This window comes from Panthera onca, chromosome E1 (assembly GCF_046562875.1).
Source record: "Panthera onca isolate mPanOnc1 chromosome E1, mPanOnc1 haplotype 2, whole genome shotgun sequence".
Lineage (NCBI taxonomy): Eukaryota > Metazoa > Chordata > Mammalia > Carnivora > Felidae > Panthera > Panthera onca.
In genome coordinates, this window is record NC_138352.1 from 44,551,475 (window position 1) to 44,572,106 (window position 20,632).

The 20,632-nt window shown below is 35.8% G+C and overlaps 1 protein-coding gene across 2 annotated transcripts in view; it reads right to left on the reverse strand.

Annotated features, from left to right (window-relative positions):
• Positions 1-20,632, reverse strand: part of GDPD1 (glycerophosphodiester phosphodiesterase domain containing 1) — a 49,681-nt gene that overhangs the window by 21,183 nt on the left and 7,866 nt on the right. For both annotated transcript variants that reach the window (XM_078437370.2, XM_078437371.2), the window contains exons 2-3: positions 15,022-15,064; positions 2,245-2,380 (exon numbers count right to left, since the gene is read on the reverse strand). In XM_078437370.2, the coding sequence (XP_078293496.1) occupies positions 2,245-2,380; positions 15,022-15,064 (179 nt within the window). The remainder of the gene's footprint in view (positions 1-2,244; positions 2,381-15,021; positions 15,065-20,632) is intronic.

The following is a 20,632-nucleotide window of genomic DNA, read 5'->3' on the forward strand; positions in this document are numbered from 1 at the left end:
TTGGTGTCTTACATTAAGATAAAGATATGCTTCTTCAAAAAATAAAAGAATAAAACATTACCTATGTTTACATAGGGCACTCTTTAGCAGAATATCCCAAACAGCAAATCAATCATAGAACTACTTTCTTTCACAACTTATAAGAAAAGAAATCTGTACTATTTAATATGGACCTTTTCTCAATAATAAATATACAAATATCTCAGTAGATAAGTGTCAAGAATAGACAATTTTAAACAATGACAATCAAACAAAAGAATCTTTAAACTCACAAATAAATAAATGCTAATTAAAATTAAAAGTTAGGAAATTTTTGTTATAATATTCAATAATGGTAAGGGTACAGAAAAACGGGAATTCCTCTATTATCACATTTTAGAACTCTCTTGTTTTTTTGTTTTGTGTTTTTTTTAATTCTTACTTTGTTTTTAGATAAACTCTACGACCAACATGGGGCTTGAACTCATGACCCTGAGATCAAGAGTCACATGCTCCACCAACTGAGCCAGACATGAGTCCCAGATTTTAGAATCCTTAAAACACTTTTTTTAAGTGGCATTTTATTTTATTCTTAATTAATTAAATTAAAAAAAAAAAAAACTTAGAACTAATTCAAATGCCCAACAAAGAAGAGGAATGGTTAAAAATAACTCCATATCCAATCAAGGGAATAACTGCAGTCATTTAAAATGCTGATGAAAAATAAGCATGGAATCTGAAAAGGCTAAATACCAAACAATTCCAACAATATGACATTCTGGAAAAGGTAAAACTATGAAGACGATAAAAAGATCAATGGTTGCCAGGGGTTGGGGGGCAGGAAGGATGAACAGGCCAAGGATTTTTAGGGCAGTGAAATTATTATGTATGACACTTGTAATAGTTGATACATATTATTACACATTAAAACGTACATGTCGTTATATGTTAAAACCTACAGAATATACAACATTAAGAATAAACCCTACTGGGGTGCCTGTCTGGCTCTGTTCGTTAAGCGTCTGACTTCAGCTCAGGTAATGATCTTGTGGTTTGTGAGTTTGAGCCCCACGTCAGGCTCTGTGCAAACAGCTCTGAGCCTAGAGCCTGCTTCGGATTCTGTGTCTCCCTCTCTCTGTCTCTCTCCCACTCAAAAATAAATAAACTCTCTCTCTTTCTCTCAAAAATAAATAAACATTAAAAAAATAAAAATAAACCTACTGTTACCTATGGATTTGGGGTGACAATGATGTGTTAATGTAGGTTCATAGATTGTACCAAATGTAACACTCTGGTGCAGGATGTTGACGGGGGGGGGGGGGGGGAAGGTTCAGAAGTTAGTGGAAACTCTGTACTTTCTGCTCAATTTTGCTGATAACTTCTCTAAAAACTAAAGTCTATTAAATGAGAAAGCATGGAAAAATGTGTATCATGCCATAATGTTAAAGTGTTTAAAAACACAATATACATAATATACAGTAGGATCATAACCATGTAAAAAACATACAAGATATACATACAGATAGTATCCTGTTAACGTAAGTTTTCTTTAGGTGGTAAAACAAAGCATTTATTTTTCCCATCCATTTATCAGTCTTTACTATAATGGCATGTAAACCACTAAAATCAGATTTCCTATCCTTGAAGACTAAAATTAATTCATATATTTAATCTGATCAAATAAATTGTAGAATACTTCAAGCAAGTTGAATTTTAGTAGTTTTACATTTGAAGACTTTGGTAATTTTGTTAAAATATTTATAAAAATAAGTCTCCAAAATGTATCCACAGGTGTCTGTAGTAAGTACAAATCCTCACTGGAAATTAGAATAGTTTTCTTTTTTTTTTTTTAATGTTTATTTATTTTTGAGAGAGAAGGGGAGAGAGAGAGAGAGAGAGAGAGAGGGAGAGAGAGCATAAGCAGGGGAGGGGCAGAGACACACACACACACACACACACACACACACACACACACACAGAATCCAAAGCAGGCTTCAGGCTCTGAGTTGTCAGCACAGAGCCCAACACAGGGCTTGAACCCATGAACCGTGAAATCATGACCTGAGCTGAAGTTGGATGCTTAACGAACTGAGCTACACAAGTGCCCCTAGAATAGTTTTTAAAATTTTCTTTGACATTCATTATTTAATCACTATCATTTATTTTTTATTATTTATTGAAACACTATCTGGCATTCATTGTTTTTAATAATCTTACAGGCTCTAGTATCTATTAGATAGTAGTTTATCATGCATTGTTACTTACACAGTACTTGAGATCAGAGATGTTTACATTGACTCCAGTTGATCTCTTTAGATTCTCATCATGTGACACTACAACTTGTTCATCTTTTGTGATATGGCAGTCCAATTCCAGCATATCAGTTCCAATTGTAACTGCACTGAAGAAATGCAAAGAATAATGACATTCTGAAAGTTAAGTAAACTTAACTTTGTCAGATGTAAAAATTTGGAGTTATAAATCAAATAGCAAAAAAATCTCTTAACGCTAAAATTTCTCTACACTGTCATCTACTAGATTTATTGATGTGAAAATATTCTAAAGTAAACACATAACAAGAGAATCATGTTACCCCTTTCCATAACCCGGTATCCATATTCCTGACAACCCAGTATAATGGAAAGAACACTGGATCAGGGGGCACTTGGCTGGTTCAATCAGAAGAGCATGCAACTCTTTTTTTTTTTTTTAAGTTTATTTATTTATTTTGAAAGAGAGAGAGAGTGGGGGAAGGGCAGAGAGAGAAGGAGAGATAGAAACCAAAGAAGGCTCCATGCTGTCAATGCAGAGCCTGATGCAGGGCTCGAACTGACGAACTGTGAGATCATGACCTGAGCCAAAGTCAAGAGTTTGAGCCCCACATTAGGTGTAGAGATTACTTAAATAAAAACTTAAAAACAATAAAAATAATAAAACACTGGATCAGAAGTTAAAAAAAGTCTGGATATCAGTTCCTGCTTTGCTATGAACTTGCTGTATAGGGGTACCTGGGTGGCTCAGTCGGTTAAGTGTCCAACTCTTGATTTCCACTCAGGTCATGATTTTAAGCCCCATGTTGGACTCAGCACTGACAGTGAGGAACCTACTTGGGATTCTCTCTCTCCTTCTGTCTCTGCCCCTCCTCTGCTCATGCACTCTCTCTCTCTAAACAAATAAATAAAGTTAAAAAAAATCAACACACAAAAATCAGTTATGTTTCTGTATACTAACAATGAACAATCTGAAAAGGAAATAACAGAACAATCCATTTACAATAGCATCAAAAAGAATAAAAAATTCTTAGAAATTAACTTAACCAAGGAAATAAGAGACTTGTACAATGAAAACTACAACACACTGCTGAAAGAAATTAAATAAGATACACATACATGGAAAGACATCCCATATTCGTGGATTAGAATGCTTATTATTAAGATACATTGATCTACACATTCAATGAAATTCTTCTAAAAATCCCAACGATTTTGCAAAAATAGAAAGATCCATCCTAAAATGCATATGAGAAGCACCTGGGTGACTCAGTCAGAAGAGCATGCAACTCTTTATTTCAGGGTTGTAAGTTTGAACCCCGCTATGGGTGCAGTGATTACTAAACATAAATAAATAAACTATAAAATGCATATGAAATCTCAAGGAAACTCAAAGAGTCAAAACAATCTTGAAAAAGAACAAAGTTGGAAGACTCACACTTCCTGATTTCAATATTTACTACAAAGCTACAGTTATCAAAGCAATATGGTGCTGGCATAAAGACAGACATATAAATCAATGAAACAGAATAGAGTCCAGAAATAAACCCTCTCATATACTGTCAAATGATTTTCAACAAGGGTACAAAAGACAATTCAATGAGGAAAGGATAGTCTTTTCAACAAATGGTGCTGGGAAAATTGGATATCCACATGTAAAAGAATGAAGTTGGATCCTTACCTAACACCACATTGAAAAATGAACTCAAAATTGATCAAAGACCTAACCATAACTCCTAAGAAGAAAAAAACCTTTAGAAGACAACATACAGGAAAAGCTTTACCACACTGGATTTGGCAATAATTTCTTGGCTGTGACAACAAAAGCACAGGAAACAAAAGAACAACAACAACAAAAAAGACAAACTGTACTTCATCAAAATTAAAAATTTTTGTGTACCGAGGATGGTATCAACAAAGTACAAAGGTAGCCCACAGAATGAGAGAAAATATGTGCAAATCATCTACCTGATAAAGGATTAATATCTACAGTATATAAAGAACTCCTTAAAAAAACCTCAACAACAAGAAAATAACCCAATTCAAAAATGAGGAAAGGAACTGAATAGATATTTCTATAAAGAAGACATGCCAATAAGCACATGGAACGAAGATAAACATCACTAATCATTAGGGAAATCCAGTCAAAACCACAGTCAGAGGGGCACCTGTCTGGCTCCACGGGAAGAGTATGTGATTCTTGATCTCGTGGTCATAAGTTCAAGCCCCATGTTGGGTTAGAGATTACTTAAACTTTAAAAAAGAAAAAAAAATCCCACTATTTCACACACTTTTGGAAGGAAGGAAGGAAGGAAGGAAGGAAGGAAGGAAGGGAGGAAGGAAGGGAGGAAGAAGGGAAGGGAAAAAGAAAAAAAAAAGTATTGGCCAGAATGTGGAAAAATTGGAACGCTTGTATACTGTTGGTGGGAATATAAAATGGCAGTTCCTCAAGACAACTAAACACAGATTTACCATATGATCCAGCAATTTCACTTCTGAATACACAAAGAAAAAACTGAAAGCAGGTACCCGAAATATTTATACAACCATGTTCATAGAAGCATTGTTCATAATAGTGAAAATTAGGAACAACTTAATTGTCTATCAGCTGATGAATGGATAAACAAAATGTGATATACCTACAAAGAAATATTATTCAGCCTTTAAAAATGAAGGGAATTCTGGGTAGCCTGGCTGGCTCAGTCGGTAGAGCATGAACTCTTGATCTTGGGGCTTGAGGTTTATGTTGCATGAAGAGATTATTTAAAAATAAAAAAAAAAAAAATCTTAAAAATAGGAAGGAATTCTGATATATGCCACAACATGAGTGAATCTTTAAGGTACTATGCAAGGTGAAAAAAGCCAAAAATAAAAATACAAATATTCAATGATTCCACTTATATAAAGGTACTTAGAATAGTCAAATTAATAGAAATAGAAAGTAGAATGGTAATTACCAGGGCCTGGGGGGAGAAGGTAAGGGAGTTATTAATTGAATGGGTCCAGAGTTTTGATATGGAAAGATGAAAAAGTTCTGGAGATTAACAGTGGTGATGGTTGCATAGTAATGTGAAGATTAAATGATACTGAACTGTACACTTAATTAAATGGTAAGTTTTATGTTGCGTATATTTTATCATGATAAAATAAAATTTTAAAAATTGGGGAAAAAAGAAAAATTGAAAGGATCAGATCAGACAATCTCTAAGTTTCCTTTCACATCTAAGATCCTATCACTTTTATAAAGGGTATATCACAGTGGTTAAGAGCACAAACACTGAGCAAAAACAGGGTAATTATGTGAGGTGATGGATGTGTTAATTAACTTGATTGTAAGAATCCCTTCACAATATATATACATATCAAATCATCACACTGTATATTTTTTTGATGTTTATTTTTGAGGGAGAGAGCAGGGGAGGGGCAGAAAGAGAGGGAGACACAGAATCTGAAGCAGGCTCCAGGCTCTGAGCTGTCAGCACAGACCCCGAACGGCTCGAACTCACAAACTGGGAGATCATGACCTGAGCTGAAGTCAGACGCTTAACCAACTGAGCCACTCAGGCACAGTGGTTAAATACCTTAAATATATTATTTGTCAATTATACCTCAATAAAGTGGGGGGGGGGGGGGCGGGAAGTATAGACACTGGAGTCTGTGTTCAAATACGGGGTCTGCCACTTACTTGGGCAAGTTATTTAGCTTCTTTATGCTTCAGTTTCCTTGTTCCCAAAGCCGTGATGACACTATCAGCTCTCTGTACCTCCTTACAACGTACCTTACCTTCCAAGCAGCCCCACACTCTTTAAATACTCCCTTTGCCTGGAATGCCTGGGTGGCTCAGTCGGTTAAGCATCTGACTCTTGGGTTTTGACTCGGTCATGATCTCATGATTCATGGGTTCACATCTGGCTCTGCACTGACAGCGCAGAAGCTGCTTGTGATTCTCTCTGTGTCTCTCGCTGTCCATCCCCCATGCTCACTCTCTCTCTCTCAAAAATAAGTAAATAAACAACAAAAAAGAATACTCCCTTTGCCTGAAATGCCTTTTGCAGAAAGACAATATACAATAAAATAATAGACACAAACTTGAACAGGCACTTCACAGCTGAGGATTTCCAAATGGCCAGTAAGTGTATGAATAGATGTCCAAAATCAAATGTCAAACAGGGAAATGTAAATTAAAACCAAAATGAGATAGCATTACATATCCACTAGAATGGCTAAAATTAAACAGCCTGACAATAAATTAGCAAGACAGTGGAGCACTGGAATCCTCATGTATTGCTGGTGTGAATATAAATTGGTACAATCACTTTGGAAGGTATAAATATAGACCACCATGTGATCCTGCAATTCCACTTCTGCTAAGTATATATCTGAGAGGGATGAATGCATTTGGCTATTAAAAAACAGATAACATTACTTCACACATCATGGGTGAATCTTACAGATATAAACTGAAAAAAGAAAAACCTGACACAAAAGTATAAATACTGTATGATTACATTTATGTTTTCAGGAACTAGCAAAATCAATTTATCATAAAATAATAGAAATATAGAATAACAGAAATTGAATAATGGCTATCTAGGGGCAACAAGTTGGACAAGTGTCCAACAAGTGTGGACTGGGAAAGGTCACAAGGACACCTTTAAGGGTGCTATAAATGTTCTGTATCTTTATCTGGGTGGTGGTTACAAAGGTACATACATACTAAAATTCACTGGGCCAGGGCCTCCTCGGTGGCTCAGTCGGTTAAGCATCCAACTTGGGCTCAGGTCGTGATCTCACAGTTCGTGAGTTCAAGCCCCATGTCAGGCTCTGTGCTGTTAGATCAGAGCCTAGAGCCTGCTTCAGATTCTGTCTCCCTCTCTCTCTGACCCTCCTCTGCTTGCTCTCTCTCTCTCAAAAATAAACATTAAAAAAAATTCATCAGACTATATACTTAGATTTTGCATTTTATGGGATGTATATTTTATACAACACAAAACAGTTTTTTAAATGTTTATTTATTCCTTTTTGAAAGAGGGAGAGAAAGAGAGAGAGCAGGGGAGGGCCAAAGAGAGAGGGAGACCAGAGACAGAGAATCCCAAGCAGGCCCTGTCCTTTAGCCCAGAGCCCAATATGGGGCTCCAACTCATGAACTGTGAAATCATAACCTAGATCTAGTTTACTACTGTATTCCTAGTGCCCGGACACAAGACCTTGCACAGCTGGTACTCTGTAAGTTACTTGTTAAAAAACCTCTGAATGTGTAAAATGCCCACATAGCACTTTATGTACTAATCATCGCGGGTGACACTTCAAGATGAAGAAAAAGTAAACATGGGTGAAACAGGGAGAAAGTTCTAGAAACACTTTTTTAAAATTCAAGAATGGAAAGAGTAGAGCTGTGGTGAGCAGAGGAGGTGAGAAGACACAAAAGTAGATAAATTATGTTTGTGCAATATATTCCCATGCACTTAAACCACAAATACCAGTGGTTCATAAGAGGTCAGGTCTCTACAACTGTATATTAAATTCCTAGAGGAAAGGCCTATGTCTGTTACATATTTTCTAATGTTCACGATGTAGGGCATATTGTAGGTATCCAACGCATTTCTTTCTTCTTTTTTTTTTGATAGAGAGAGAGAGACAGTATGAGTGGTGTAAGGGCAGAGAGAGAGCAAGACATAGAATCTGAAGCAGGCTCCAGGCTGCCAGATGTCAGCACAGAGTGCACCCGACACAGGGTTCAAACTCACAAACCACGAGATCATGACCTGAGCTGAAAGTGGACACTTAATGGACTGAGCCACCAAGGCACCCCATTTCTTAATTTTTTTTAAATGTGTGTTAATTCACTTGGTTAAAAAAGAAAGAATGAGGGACACCTAGTTGGCTCAGTCAGTTGAGCGTTGGACTCCTAGTTTTGGCTCACGTCATGATCTGTAGGTTCAGGAGTTTGAGCCCTGCATTGGGCTCTGTGCTGACATCACGGAGCCTGCTTGGGGTACTCTCCCTCTCTGCCCCTGCTCCACTCATGCTCTCTCAAAATAAAAGAAAGAAAGAAAGAAAGAAAGAAAGAAAGAAAGAAAGAAAGAAAGAAAGAAAGAAAAGAAAAGAAAGAATGAAGTCATGGTAAGTGGAATCCAGTGGGACCTAGATTAGAAGATTAAGATCCTTGGCCATCCCAGATCTAATGATTCTAAAATTATGTAGCTGCCAAAATTTGCCTTTGGAGTCAACCACTTACCCATTTTCTCTGACTTCACTTACCTCTGATGATCCACTCCAATTAGGATCCCATTCCCAATTCCCATCCTAGGGGCGCCTGGGTGGCTCAGTTTGTTAAGCATCCGACATTTGATTTCAGCTCAGGTCATGATCTCATGGTTTCTGGGTTTGAGCCCTGCATCGGCCTCTGGGCTGACAGCCTGCAGAGCCTGCTTGAGATTCTCTCTCCCTCCCTCTCTGCTCCTGATTGTATGCACGTGCTCTCTCTCTCTCTCAAAATAAATAAATAAACTTAAAAAAAACAACAACACCAATTCCCATCCCAAAGGCCACTTGATGCCTTATGCCAAAATCTCATACTGCTCCCCTACTCCTCCCTAATTAACACTCCTTTTCAGTGTCCTAATTACTACTAGTTGTTAGGAGAAAAACAAACCTGGCTCCTTAATGTAATTCTTACTAAGATGTAAATAATTACCTTTATGTGTCCTCTTCTAAAGGATATCCACCTTTAAAAGAGAATATTTGTTTGTCAATTGTGTTTGCTAGAACCACAAATGGATAAAAATAAAATCCAAAAAGAAATAAGCAAACAAAAACAGATTTTAGGTTCATAGAATTACTTTTCTGTATTTTTAAATTTCTTTAAATGTTGTTGTTATTGTGTTCAGTTTTTTTAAAAAAGAATAAAAAATGTAGAAACTGTAAGCAATATATACAGCCAGCAAACAGTTTTGAAATAAAACCCCAAAATCCTTTATATAACTAAAAAAAATTGCTACTACTAATTTTTGGGCTTGTACATATCTTCCTTTCTTTTTCTTTTCTTTTGTTATTTTTTTCTGAGTATGTGAAGGGAGAGTAAGAGCAGAGACTATATTTTCCTGTATTAAAAAAAAATTATACCTTCTACCTAAGAAATCTAAGTATTAAGCTTGCCATTAGCTGAAATGTTGGCTATTTTTAGAAATGTTTAGGAATTCGTATAAAAAATATTTTCCACTTATTGTATGCTTATCTCTTATTAATAAGCTAATAAAAATTCAGAGCAATAGTAAGTGCATCCAGGACAATTTGTAAATTATCCTAATAAAATTATCCCAAATTTGATACAGAAATAGCTAGAAAATAGCAAGAAAAAGGAAATTTTTTTTATTACTTTGGCCTTCAAAATTTTCCATAAATAACAATATGCATCTACTTCAATTGAAGCACTAGATATTTTATAGCTGAATTTCTTTCTTTTTATAATATAGCTGAATTTCTAACAAGCTGATTACAAACATAGAAAAAAGGAAGCCAAGGCTTCAATACTACCAGAAAAAGAAATAAAAACTCTAGCTCTAAAAGATATGAAATTACTTGAAATTCCAGAGAAACAATACATAACAACTTAAAACAGACCCTATATTAAGGAATTTATTTGAATCTCTTTAATTCCTCACAACATTGGGGTTTATTATTATTTCCATTTCATAGATGAGAAATTAGTACTGTATTAATTAGATATTCTGAAAAACATAGCATGAGAACCAGGTCACTGATTAATTACTTTGACTGCCTGCCAACTTACACTTCCAGCTATTGCTAAAACAATTTGTTTCTTACTTTTACCATTCATGTTAATACCATGGGAATCAAATTGTCCCGTGGGTATTTACAAAGGCGGCCTGGTTTAATAACCTAGTTTTATTACCTCTTAGGAGCCAGATTTTATATACTCAAGGGCTTAGTAAATGTGTGTGTGTGTGTGTGTGTGTGTGTGTGTGTGTGTGTGTGTGTATTACAGTTCCTTAGTTTTTGGTTCTATGCTTATTATGGATGGGGTTCTGTCTCCTTCATCTGTCTTCTGTTAATATTCTGCTTTGTTCTTAAGTTCCCCATTCCATGTATCATTTGGTAAGCAACTGGTAAGTCTATTAGCACCAGAACTAGGTGTTAGGGACTGAGAGATCAATATGGAAGGATTCTTGCTACCAAAGGAATCACAGAGGAGCTATATTCATAACCTAAGGTGTTTGTGAAAGCATTTTATAAACCACATTACAGGACGTTTTGTAAATTGTGAGATGCAAAAAATAAAGACAGAAAGAAAAAGCAAGCAAGCAAGCAAGGAAGCAATTGTGAGATGCAATTATTTCTTTGTCAGTCCTAATTACTTCTTTAGCCCCACTATAATGAATTAATTTTCCATACATTCTTAAAGGTCCTTTCAGTTTCCTAGACATATCTTGTCTGCATAGCCTCACATCTTAATCTGAAATATTGCACATTTTTTCCGCTTTCTTTCTTTCTTTCTTTCTTTTCTTTCTTTCTTTTTTTCCTTCTTTCTTTCTTTCTTTCTTTCTTCCTTTTTTTTTTTTTTTTTTTTTTTTTTTTTTGACTAATCTCTGCACCCAATGTGGGGCTCAAACTCACAGCCAGAGATCAAGAGTTGCATGCTCTACCAACTAAGCCAGCCAGGCACCCAAACACTTCACATTTTAAAAATAGCTTCTTCCTCTGTACCAAATGATAACTCTTCTAGTCCTGGTATCTTTTCAATTTTCTGGTGAATCTTTTTTTTTTTTTTTTTTTTTATTTTTGGGACAGAGAGAGACAGAGCATGAACGGGGGAGGGGCAGAGAGAGAAGGAGACACAGAATCGGAAACAGGCTCCAGGCTCCGAGCCATCAGCCCAGAGCCTGACGCGGGGCTCGAACTCACAGACCGCGAGATCGTGACCTGGCTGAAGTCGGACGCTTAACCGACTGCGCCACCCAGGCGCCCCTCAATTTTCTGGTGAATCTTAACCAGGCTTCCCCGACCAACTATTTATATTTTCTTTAATATCTTCTTCTCTTCACTTCTGTGTCATAATATATATGCTCTGTAAAGTGTATGTCTACACATGCACATAAATAAGATCTAAATTTTAGCTGTTCATTATATTTTTACTATCTCTCTCTCAACTACTTATCCTATCAAAGATATACCGTACTTAAGCACAGTATCTATCTTTTGCCGGTTATATATTATAACTCCTTTTAAATATACTGTACCTTGAAAATAGTATGTTTACATGATTTTTTCTTGCTGCTCATGAAGCAGCTATTTAAAAAAAAAAAACAACTCCTAGCAGTTAAGAACTAATAGAATATTAGTTAAGGAACTAACAGAATATTTCTAAATGAAAACAAAAGTATTGATTGATAGCAAGAGCACTGATACATACATAAGATAAAACAAAACACAAAAACCACTACCAGCAACAAATCTTAAAAAGAGGTTAAAATTAAGCTTATTGGGGAAAAGACAGTCTCTTCAACAAATGGTGCAGAAAAAGTGGACAGCTACATGCAAAAGAATGAAACTGGGCCACTTTATTACATCATACACAAAAAATAAAGTCAAAATGGATTAAAGACTAAATGTGAGGCCTGAAACCATAAAACTAGGAGAAAAACCTAGGCAATAATATTTTTGACATTAGCCTTAGAAACATTTTTTCTAGATATGTCTCCTCATACAAGAGAAACATGAGCAAAATTAATCTATTGGGACTACACCAAAATAAAAAGCTTCTGCACAGCTAAGTAAATAATCAACGAATCTAAAAGGCAACCTACTGAATGGGAGAAGATTTGCAAGTGTCATATCCAATAAAGGGTTAGTATCCAAAATATGTAAAATATGATGCAACTCAACACCCCCAAACCCAAATAATGCAATTTAAAAATGGGCAGAAAAGGGGCACCTGGATGGCTCAGTCGGTTAAGCATACAACTTTGGCTCAGGTCATGATCTCGTGGTTCACGAGTTCGAGCCTCAGATAAGGCTCTCTGCTGTCAGTGCGGAGTCCACTTCAGATTCTCTATTTCCCTCTCTCTCTGCCCATCGCTCACTCATGCTCTGTCTCTCTCTCCCAAAAATAAATAAAACATTTTTTAAAAAACGAGCAGAAGATATGAAAAGACATTTCTCCAAAGGAGACATACAGATAGCCAAGAGACCCACGAAAAGATGCTCAACATCACTCATCATCAGGGAAATGCAAATAAAAACTACAATGAGATATCACCTCACACCTGTCAGAAGACAAGTCACACAAGAAATGGGGTACCTGGGTGGTTCAGTGGATTGAGCATAAGACTCTTGGTTTCAACTCAAGTCATGATCCCAGGGTCGTGGGATTAAGCCCTGCATCAGGCTGCATGCTGAGTGTGGAGCCTGATTAAGATTCTCTCTCTCTCTCTCTCTCTCTCTCTCTCTCTCTCTCTCAGGCTGCATGCTGAGTGTGGAGCCTGATTAAGATTCTCTCTCTCTCTCTCTCTCTCTCTTTCTCTCACTGCTTCTGCCCCTCTTCTCCACTTGCTCTCTCTCTCTAAAATAAAAAAACAAAACAAAACAAAAACCCCACAAGAAACAAGTGTTGGCAAAGATGTAGAGAAAAAGCAACCATTGTGCACTGTGGGTAGGAATGCAAATTGGCACAGCCACTGTGGAAAACAATATGGAGGTTCCTTAAAAAGTTAAAAATTACAAATAAAATTACCATATGATCCTGTAATTCCACTACTGGATATTTACCCAAATAAAATGGGTAATTCAAAAAGATATATGCACTCCTATGTTTATTACAGCATTATTCACAATAGCCAAGATATAGAAGCTACCCAAATGTCCATCAACAGATGACTGAATAAAGATGTGATACACACACACACACAACACACACACAACACACACACACACACACACACACACACACACACACACACACAGTGGAATATTACTCAGCCATAAAAAATAATGAGATCTTGCCACTTACAACATGGATGGACCTAGAGAGTATAATACTAAGTGAAATAAGTCAGACAGAGAAAGACAAATACCATATGATTTCACTCATATGTGGAATTTAAGAAATAAGACAAATGAACAAAGAAAATAAAAAGACAAACAACAACTAAACATAGTAAATGTAATGTTGTATCTATCAAGTAAAAACCACCTAAATCAGACATTCTTTGAACATCAAAAAACTTACCAGACGATCACAGTCTTCAAAGATAAAATTATTTACATTCCATCTTTATAAATAACTTATTATACAAATACAGTATCCTTAGGAATAGTTTATTCTAACCAAGTATTTTAATGTTATAAATAAGGGTGGTTGGTAAAAATTTAACCAAAAATATGGAGAAAAACTTACAAAACAATATACTTTAAACATAAAGAATGCTTAGAATCACTCAAAGTTATAAGCATTTATCCCCCAGATATTATATATATCACTACATCCCAGGCATCAAATATTTGATAAATCATAGTATATTGGGTACATACCCAATATGCATCTCAGTGTAAACTGTACAAATAAAGTGATTCGTTGATTTTTTTTAACTTAGAGTAATTTAAATGAGTCTGGAAAGGTTTTTCCACAGACAGGAGGAAAGTTTTTGCATTTTTAGAGATGTAAGAGAATTTGGGGATTATAGACAAATGCACTGTATTGTAGAACAGGAAGAATAAACAATGACAAACACAGGAAGACAGGATTTAGATGAAATAGAATATGGAAAACCAGTACATTTGGACCTGATAACAGGAAAAATAAACTCTAAGGTGTTTTTTGTTATTTTTATTTTTAAGTAATCTCTATGCCTAAAGTGGGGCTCGAATTTACAGCCCCAAGATAAAAAGTCACAAGCTCTACTGACTGAGTCAGCCAGCCACATCTACATTTTAAGGTGTCTTTGAATGATGACAAACAGAAACAGAACAAAAACTTAAGCCAAATTCTCCTGATTTCTTAGCCCCATTTGTATGCATAAACATGGCTGAATAAATATATAAGAAAATATTTTTCTTACTAAATATGGAAAGGTAATGTCTTCCATGGGGTTTAACTTTTCATATTCCCTGCCTTATTTTCCAGAGAAAATAAAACAGTGTTTTCACCATTACCATAGACTGATGATGATCATTTACTCTAAGACAAAGAACAAGGTATCAATCAGCTTTCATTCCTGTCTCTCCTGCTGCTTCTCTGTGAGATGCCCTAAAAGAGATCTATGTGAAATATGAATAATTGAAACACTGAAAAAAGTTTATCTTATTCAGAAAAATAAGATCAGCACTCATAAAGCTTCAAACAAGAAAGACCAGATTATAGGTTCAGGTCTGTAGAAGAATTACAGGGTAGACACATAACCCTATTCATAAGCAGCAATCAGTGTTAACAGTTGTTTCATTTTCTCCTTTTCTCTTTCTCTCCAAGACTAATTAGCATTACACACAGTATGTTCCTTGTTACAAATGTCTTCTTTCAGCTTTAGAACTATAGTATCTTTTGATTACCCACAACTCTGATCTAGTTTTTCAGTTATGCAGAAGCCAAACACTCTTTGTAACACTTCAGACTAGCTAAATTAAAAAAAAAAAAAAAAAGCAATTTTAATAAAATAGAAACAACTGTCACAAGTGGATGCTATGTGTATACTATCTTCACTTTGTGAATCTTTATCATAAAGATAAACTGTAAAAGAATACCTTTTTATATACTTACTGCTGAAAGGCTGCCATTGTATTCTCCAAATTTTCTCCAGCACCTGTGAAAACATTCCATTTAAACTTCATTTACTTAGCTAATTTGAACTTTTTATTTTTCTAGAAATTCACTTTAATAAGATACATCTAGTGAATCTTGATGTCTATATACTATGAAGACATCATAAGTGTTTGAAAGAATGTAATGGTATTTTGATTTTTTTTTTATTTTTATTTTTTGGCTGCACCAGGACGAATGAAAGATTAAAACAAAGCCACAGCAACACAGAAAGGTTAGAAGAACCTAAACATGATTTTTAAGCTACAATATCTTGACAGAAGAGGACTCGGTACATATACACCTCCTCAGAAAGGGTTAAACTATCTCTCCTCTGCACGCGCATACTTTATTACGCATTTCTCTAATAAAGACATTTATTATACTACAGCATAAATTATTAACCTGGCTCCTCCTTTTCCTCAGAATTAACTGAAAAGAAGTGACTGGTTTAATCACCCTGGCTGAAGGCAGTATAGGGTAGTAGTTGAGGGTGGAGTTAGGATCTTTGTTCTCAAATTATTTGATATTTGCATGACCTTGGTAAAAGCTACATAACCTCTCAGTGGCTGAGCTTCTTTATAAAAATGAGGGGCGCCTGCTGGCTTAGTCAGTGGAGCATTGACTCTTGATCTCAGCGTTGTGTGTTTGAGCCCCACATTGGGGGTAGAGATTACTTAAAAAAATATATAATTAAAAGATTTTTTTTTAATTAAGTAAATTTACCCTCAACGTGGGGCTCAAACTCAAGACCTAGATCAAGACTCACATGCTCTACTGACTGAGCCAGCCAGGTGCAGCCTCCCTTGCCGCACCCCCTCCTGCCAAATAAAATCTTAAAAAAAAAAAAAAAGAATGAGGTTAATGATGGCACCTGTCTCATAGGATTGCTGTAATTAAATGAATTAACACTGTCAAGTGCCTATGTCAACAATTTTAAAACATGATAGTTTTCCCCTTTTTAATATCTCTGAAGCTAGGGTGATTTTACAATGGATGGTATGTACTAGTTTATTTGACAAGATTTTTTCTTAGCAGCACATTAAAAATGTGCACTTTATAACTAATGGCATTAGGTTCAATGAAATACAGTAAAACCCTGGTTTGCAAGCATAATTCATTCGGGAAACATGCTTATAATCCAAAACACTCATATGTCAAAGTAAATTTCAAAGACCACTAGCTCAATTGTGACATTCAGTGTCATGTACTACTCGTATTGCAAGACATTGCTCATTTATCAAACTAAAATTTATTATAAATGTTTGCTTGTCTTGCAGAACACTTGCAGAACAAGTTGCTCACAATCCAAGATTTTACTATAGTGAAAATTCAGTAAAAGTAAAGGATCACTGCTATTATTATTACTAGTAATTAGTGCTTGGTGAATGTCCATTGACTAATGAATGAATAGTATTGCAATAACAAAAAGGACACAGTATATTATATATACTAGGCAAAATCAATTAACATAACATGCTAGCCACAAGTTTTAAAATATTTTAAAACTAAAAGATTTCAGTATTACTAATTAATGGAATGCACAGGTCAAATACTTAGGAAATATTTTTCCAAATACTTCAGAAAACAATTTCTTCTTAACAAAAAGAAACACTTCAAGTTTAGGGTACTGTTCAAGTATTACCATTAACATGTTTTACATACAATACCGTCTGGACATATTTGTTTTTTATTTTTATTTTTTTTATTAAAAAAATTTTTTTTAACGTTTATTTATTTTTGAGACAGAGAAAGACAGAGCATGAACGGGGGGAGGGTCAGAGAGAGGGAGACACAGAATCCGAAACAGGCCCCAGGCTCCGAGCTGTCAGCACAGAGCCCGACGCGGGGCTCGAACTCACGGACCGTGAGATCATGACCTGAGCCAAAGTCGGCCGCTTAACCGACTGAGCCACCCAGGCGCCCCGACATATTTGTGACAGTATTAAAATATTCTTCTTCTTTTATACTGCTAGATTGTATTTTTATGACAACCTAACTAATAATCAATGGAAACACAAGGTATGAAGAAATGAATATATTAACCTAATGTTCTAAAGCTCCATAGTTTAGCAGAGAGAAAAGAATATCCATATGAAAAAAGCTACTTTGATCTTAGGTTCTCTTAGTTACTAGAGTTGATGCAGATGAAGTAAATAGGAAGATTATAGGTTTTTTTTCAAAAGTAAGTGCTCTTTTGGGGTGCCTGAGTGGCTCAGCTGGTTAAGCAACGGACTTGTGGTCATGATCTCATGGTCTGTGGGTTTCAGCCTTGTACTGGGCTCTGTGCTAACAGCAAGATGCCTGCTTGAGATTCTGTCTTTCCCTCTCTCTCTGCCCCTCCTCACTCGTGCACACAAGCTCTCTCTCTTTCTCAAAATAAATAAACTTTAAAAAAAAAAAAAAAAGTAAGTGCTCTATTGAGGTTAAATGACTTTTATTTTCTTTCATAGATTAAATGACTTTTAAAAATCTAGCTGGTGTGGGGCGCCTGGGTGGCTCAGTCAGTTAAGCGTCTGACTTCAGCTCAGGTCATGATCTCACAGTTTGTGAGTTTGAGCCCCATGTCAGGGTCTGTGCCGACAGCTCAGAGCCTGGATCCTGCTTCGGATTCTGTGTCTCCCTCTCTCTGCCTCTCCTAGCTTGTGCTCTATGTCTCTCTCTCTCTCAAAAATAAACATTGAAAAATAATAAAAAATAAAAATCTAGCTGGTGTTTGTTTTAAAAACTATAGAGGGGCGCCTGGGTGGCGCAGTCGGTTAAGCGTCCGACTTCAGCCAGGTCACAATCTCGCGGTCCGTGAGTTCGAGCCCCGCGTCAGGCTCTGGGCTGATGGCTCAGAGCCTGGAGCCTGTTTCTGATTCTGTGTCTCCCTCTCTCTCTGCCCCTCCCCCGTTCATGCTCTGTCTCTCTCTGTCCCAAAAATAAATAAAACACGTTGAAAAAAAAAAAAATTAAAAAAAAAAATAATAAAAAAAAATAAAAACTATAGAAATATGTTATATTTGGATAATCAATATTCAAGAACAAAGCACTCTAGAATATGACCAAAAAAGACAAGAGTGCTCTAAAATGGTTATTAGTAGGTTAAATAAGTTAAACTACTGACTGCTTTTTGCGCCAAAAAGGAATTTAAAAGGATACAGAAGCCAGTTTGAAAAAGTTCTCATTGGCCAAACCAGGGACAATGTTATCACCAAAATAATGACAATAATCATCAAATAAAGCAGAATATGTTGAACCCACTCCCGAAAAAGAAAGAAAACATTGAGCCCATTTTACTAAGTACACTGAAAGTCTGATGAAGAATGGGATACACACGTAGTTTCAAAGAACCTCCCTACAAAAATACTTATCCATTACAAAGAAAAAAGGAGTAATTTCAAATGGAAAAGTTTGGCAGACACCAGCTTCCCTCTTCATCAAGAGATCGAAGTAAATAAATATCATTAGCCTTCAAGCTGACTTCCTGTGTCTTTCCATTTTCTTTGCTTTTTGGCACAATAAAGCAGTTGGTAGTTTAACTTAACAAATCAAATAGCAGTTATCTCCAGGTGGCTGGAATACAAGTGATTTCTTTTCTAATATGCATTCTTTTATATCTTACAATCCCTCTACAATGAAAATGCATTACTTTTAAAATAGTTGGGAGAATCAAAATCTTAAGCACATGGCATATATGCTGAAACCTGGAAAATTCTCTTCACCACAGCCTCCCAATATTTCTTAACCTTAATACCAGAATGAATTCAATTCTCAACTCCTTCATGAAGTAGTACTTTCTTACCACTTCAGATTACAATGATTCTTTTTACAGTCCAGAGTTACTGCCTTAAACTGTTCCCAACCATTTCAGTCTCAGGATTCTTTTACTGAGTACCTCAAAGAGCTTTTAATTATGTGGATTATATCCATTAATAATTACATATTAGAAATTGAATATTAAAAAATTGTTTAAACTTTTTTTAAAAAAAGTAATCTCTATGACCAAAATGCGGCTCAAACTCACAACTCCGAGATCAAGTCACATACTCTACCGACTGAGTCAGCAAGGGGCCCACACTATAAAATTTTTAAATTTGTTTACCTGAAATAACAATAAATCCATTACATGTTAACAAAACATTTTTTTGTTAACATAACATTTTATGAAAATGAACTCTCTTCCAAAAAAAAAATGTAATGATAAGAGTGACATTGTTTTACATTTTTGCAAATCTCTTTAATGCCTGGCTTTATAGATGGCAGATCCTCATATCTGCTTCATACATGTATATCAACCTTCACCCAGATAGGCAGTTGGAAAAGAAATATTCTTTTTTTTTTTCTTTTTTTTTTAAATTTTTTTTACATTTATTTATTTTTGAGAAACAGAGTGAGACAAAGCATGAGCGGGGGAGGGGCAGAGAGAGGAGACAGAGAATCTGAAGCAGGCTCCAGGCTCTAAGCGGTCAGCACAGAGCCTGACGCGGGGCTCGAACCCACAAACTGTGAGATCATGACCTGAGCCGAAGTCAGACGCTCAACCAAGTGAGCCACCCAGGCACCCCAAGAAATATTCTTTTTTGATACTGCACCAAAATTTAACAAGTGGTAGTTTCTTAAAAGTTAGTTGCAATATGGAATCTGAACCATATGAATGACGTTTTCATACTCTATTACATGAAAATCCATTGGTCCATCTTGAACTTTGAATGGATCTTTCACCCATGCATACTTTTATACCATGCATTGGTCTTTTGGAAAATACGAATTTACTGAATCATGCTGCTCTTCTAAATGTTCACATGTTTTATTACACAATAGGTTTTAATTTTTTTTAATGTTTATTTATTTTTGAGAGAAAGAGACAGAGCACTAGTGTGAGAGGGGCAGAGAGAGAGGGAAACACAGAATCCGAAGTAGGCTCCAGGCTCTGAGCTGTCAGCACAGAGCCCTATGTGGGGCTCGAACTCACAAACCGTTGAGATCATGACCTGAGCCAAAGTCAGACACTCAACCCAACTGAGCCACCAGGGCACCCCTATACAACAGATTTTAAAGACACATTTGTTAAAACTCATCTCATCAGGAAAATCTTTAAGAAAGCTATGAAGCTTGCAGTGGAGGATACAAGTTCTCTAAATTTCTAATTTTTGCTTGAAAACTCAAATGTAATCATTGGCACTGCCTTCAGACAAGGCAGCTAGCTTATTTTTTTTTCTAATGACAGACTCATTTTATAATTTTCAAGAGCACATCTGCCAAATACTCAAGTCTGAATAACCAGTTTTAGTTTTTCAAGGCTAATTCAGCTCAAAATTCAAATGATCGCACAAGTAAGTGCTTTTCCTCAAGACAACCACCATCATACTTTGATATGCAACAAAAGTGTTTTGTGTGTGTACTTCCAATTTGTCACACAAAATATTAAAAGTTATGTGTACTTGAGGTGCCTGGCTGGCTCAGTTGGTACAGCATGTGACTCTTGATCTCAGGGTCATGAGTGCAAGCCCCACACTGGATGTAGAGTTACTTAAAATAAAATTAAATTTAAAAAAAAGATATTTGCTTAAAAAAAAGTCATGTGTAC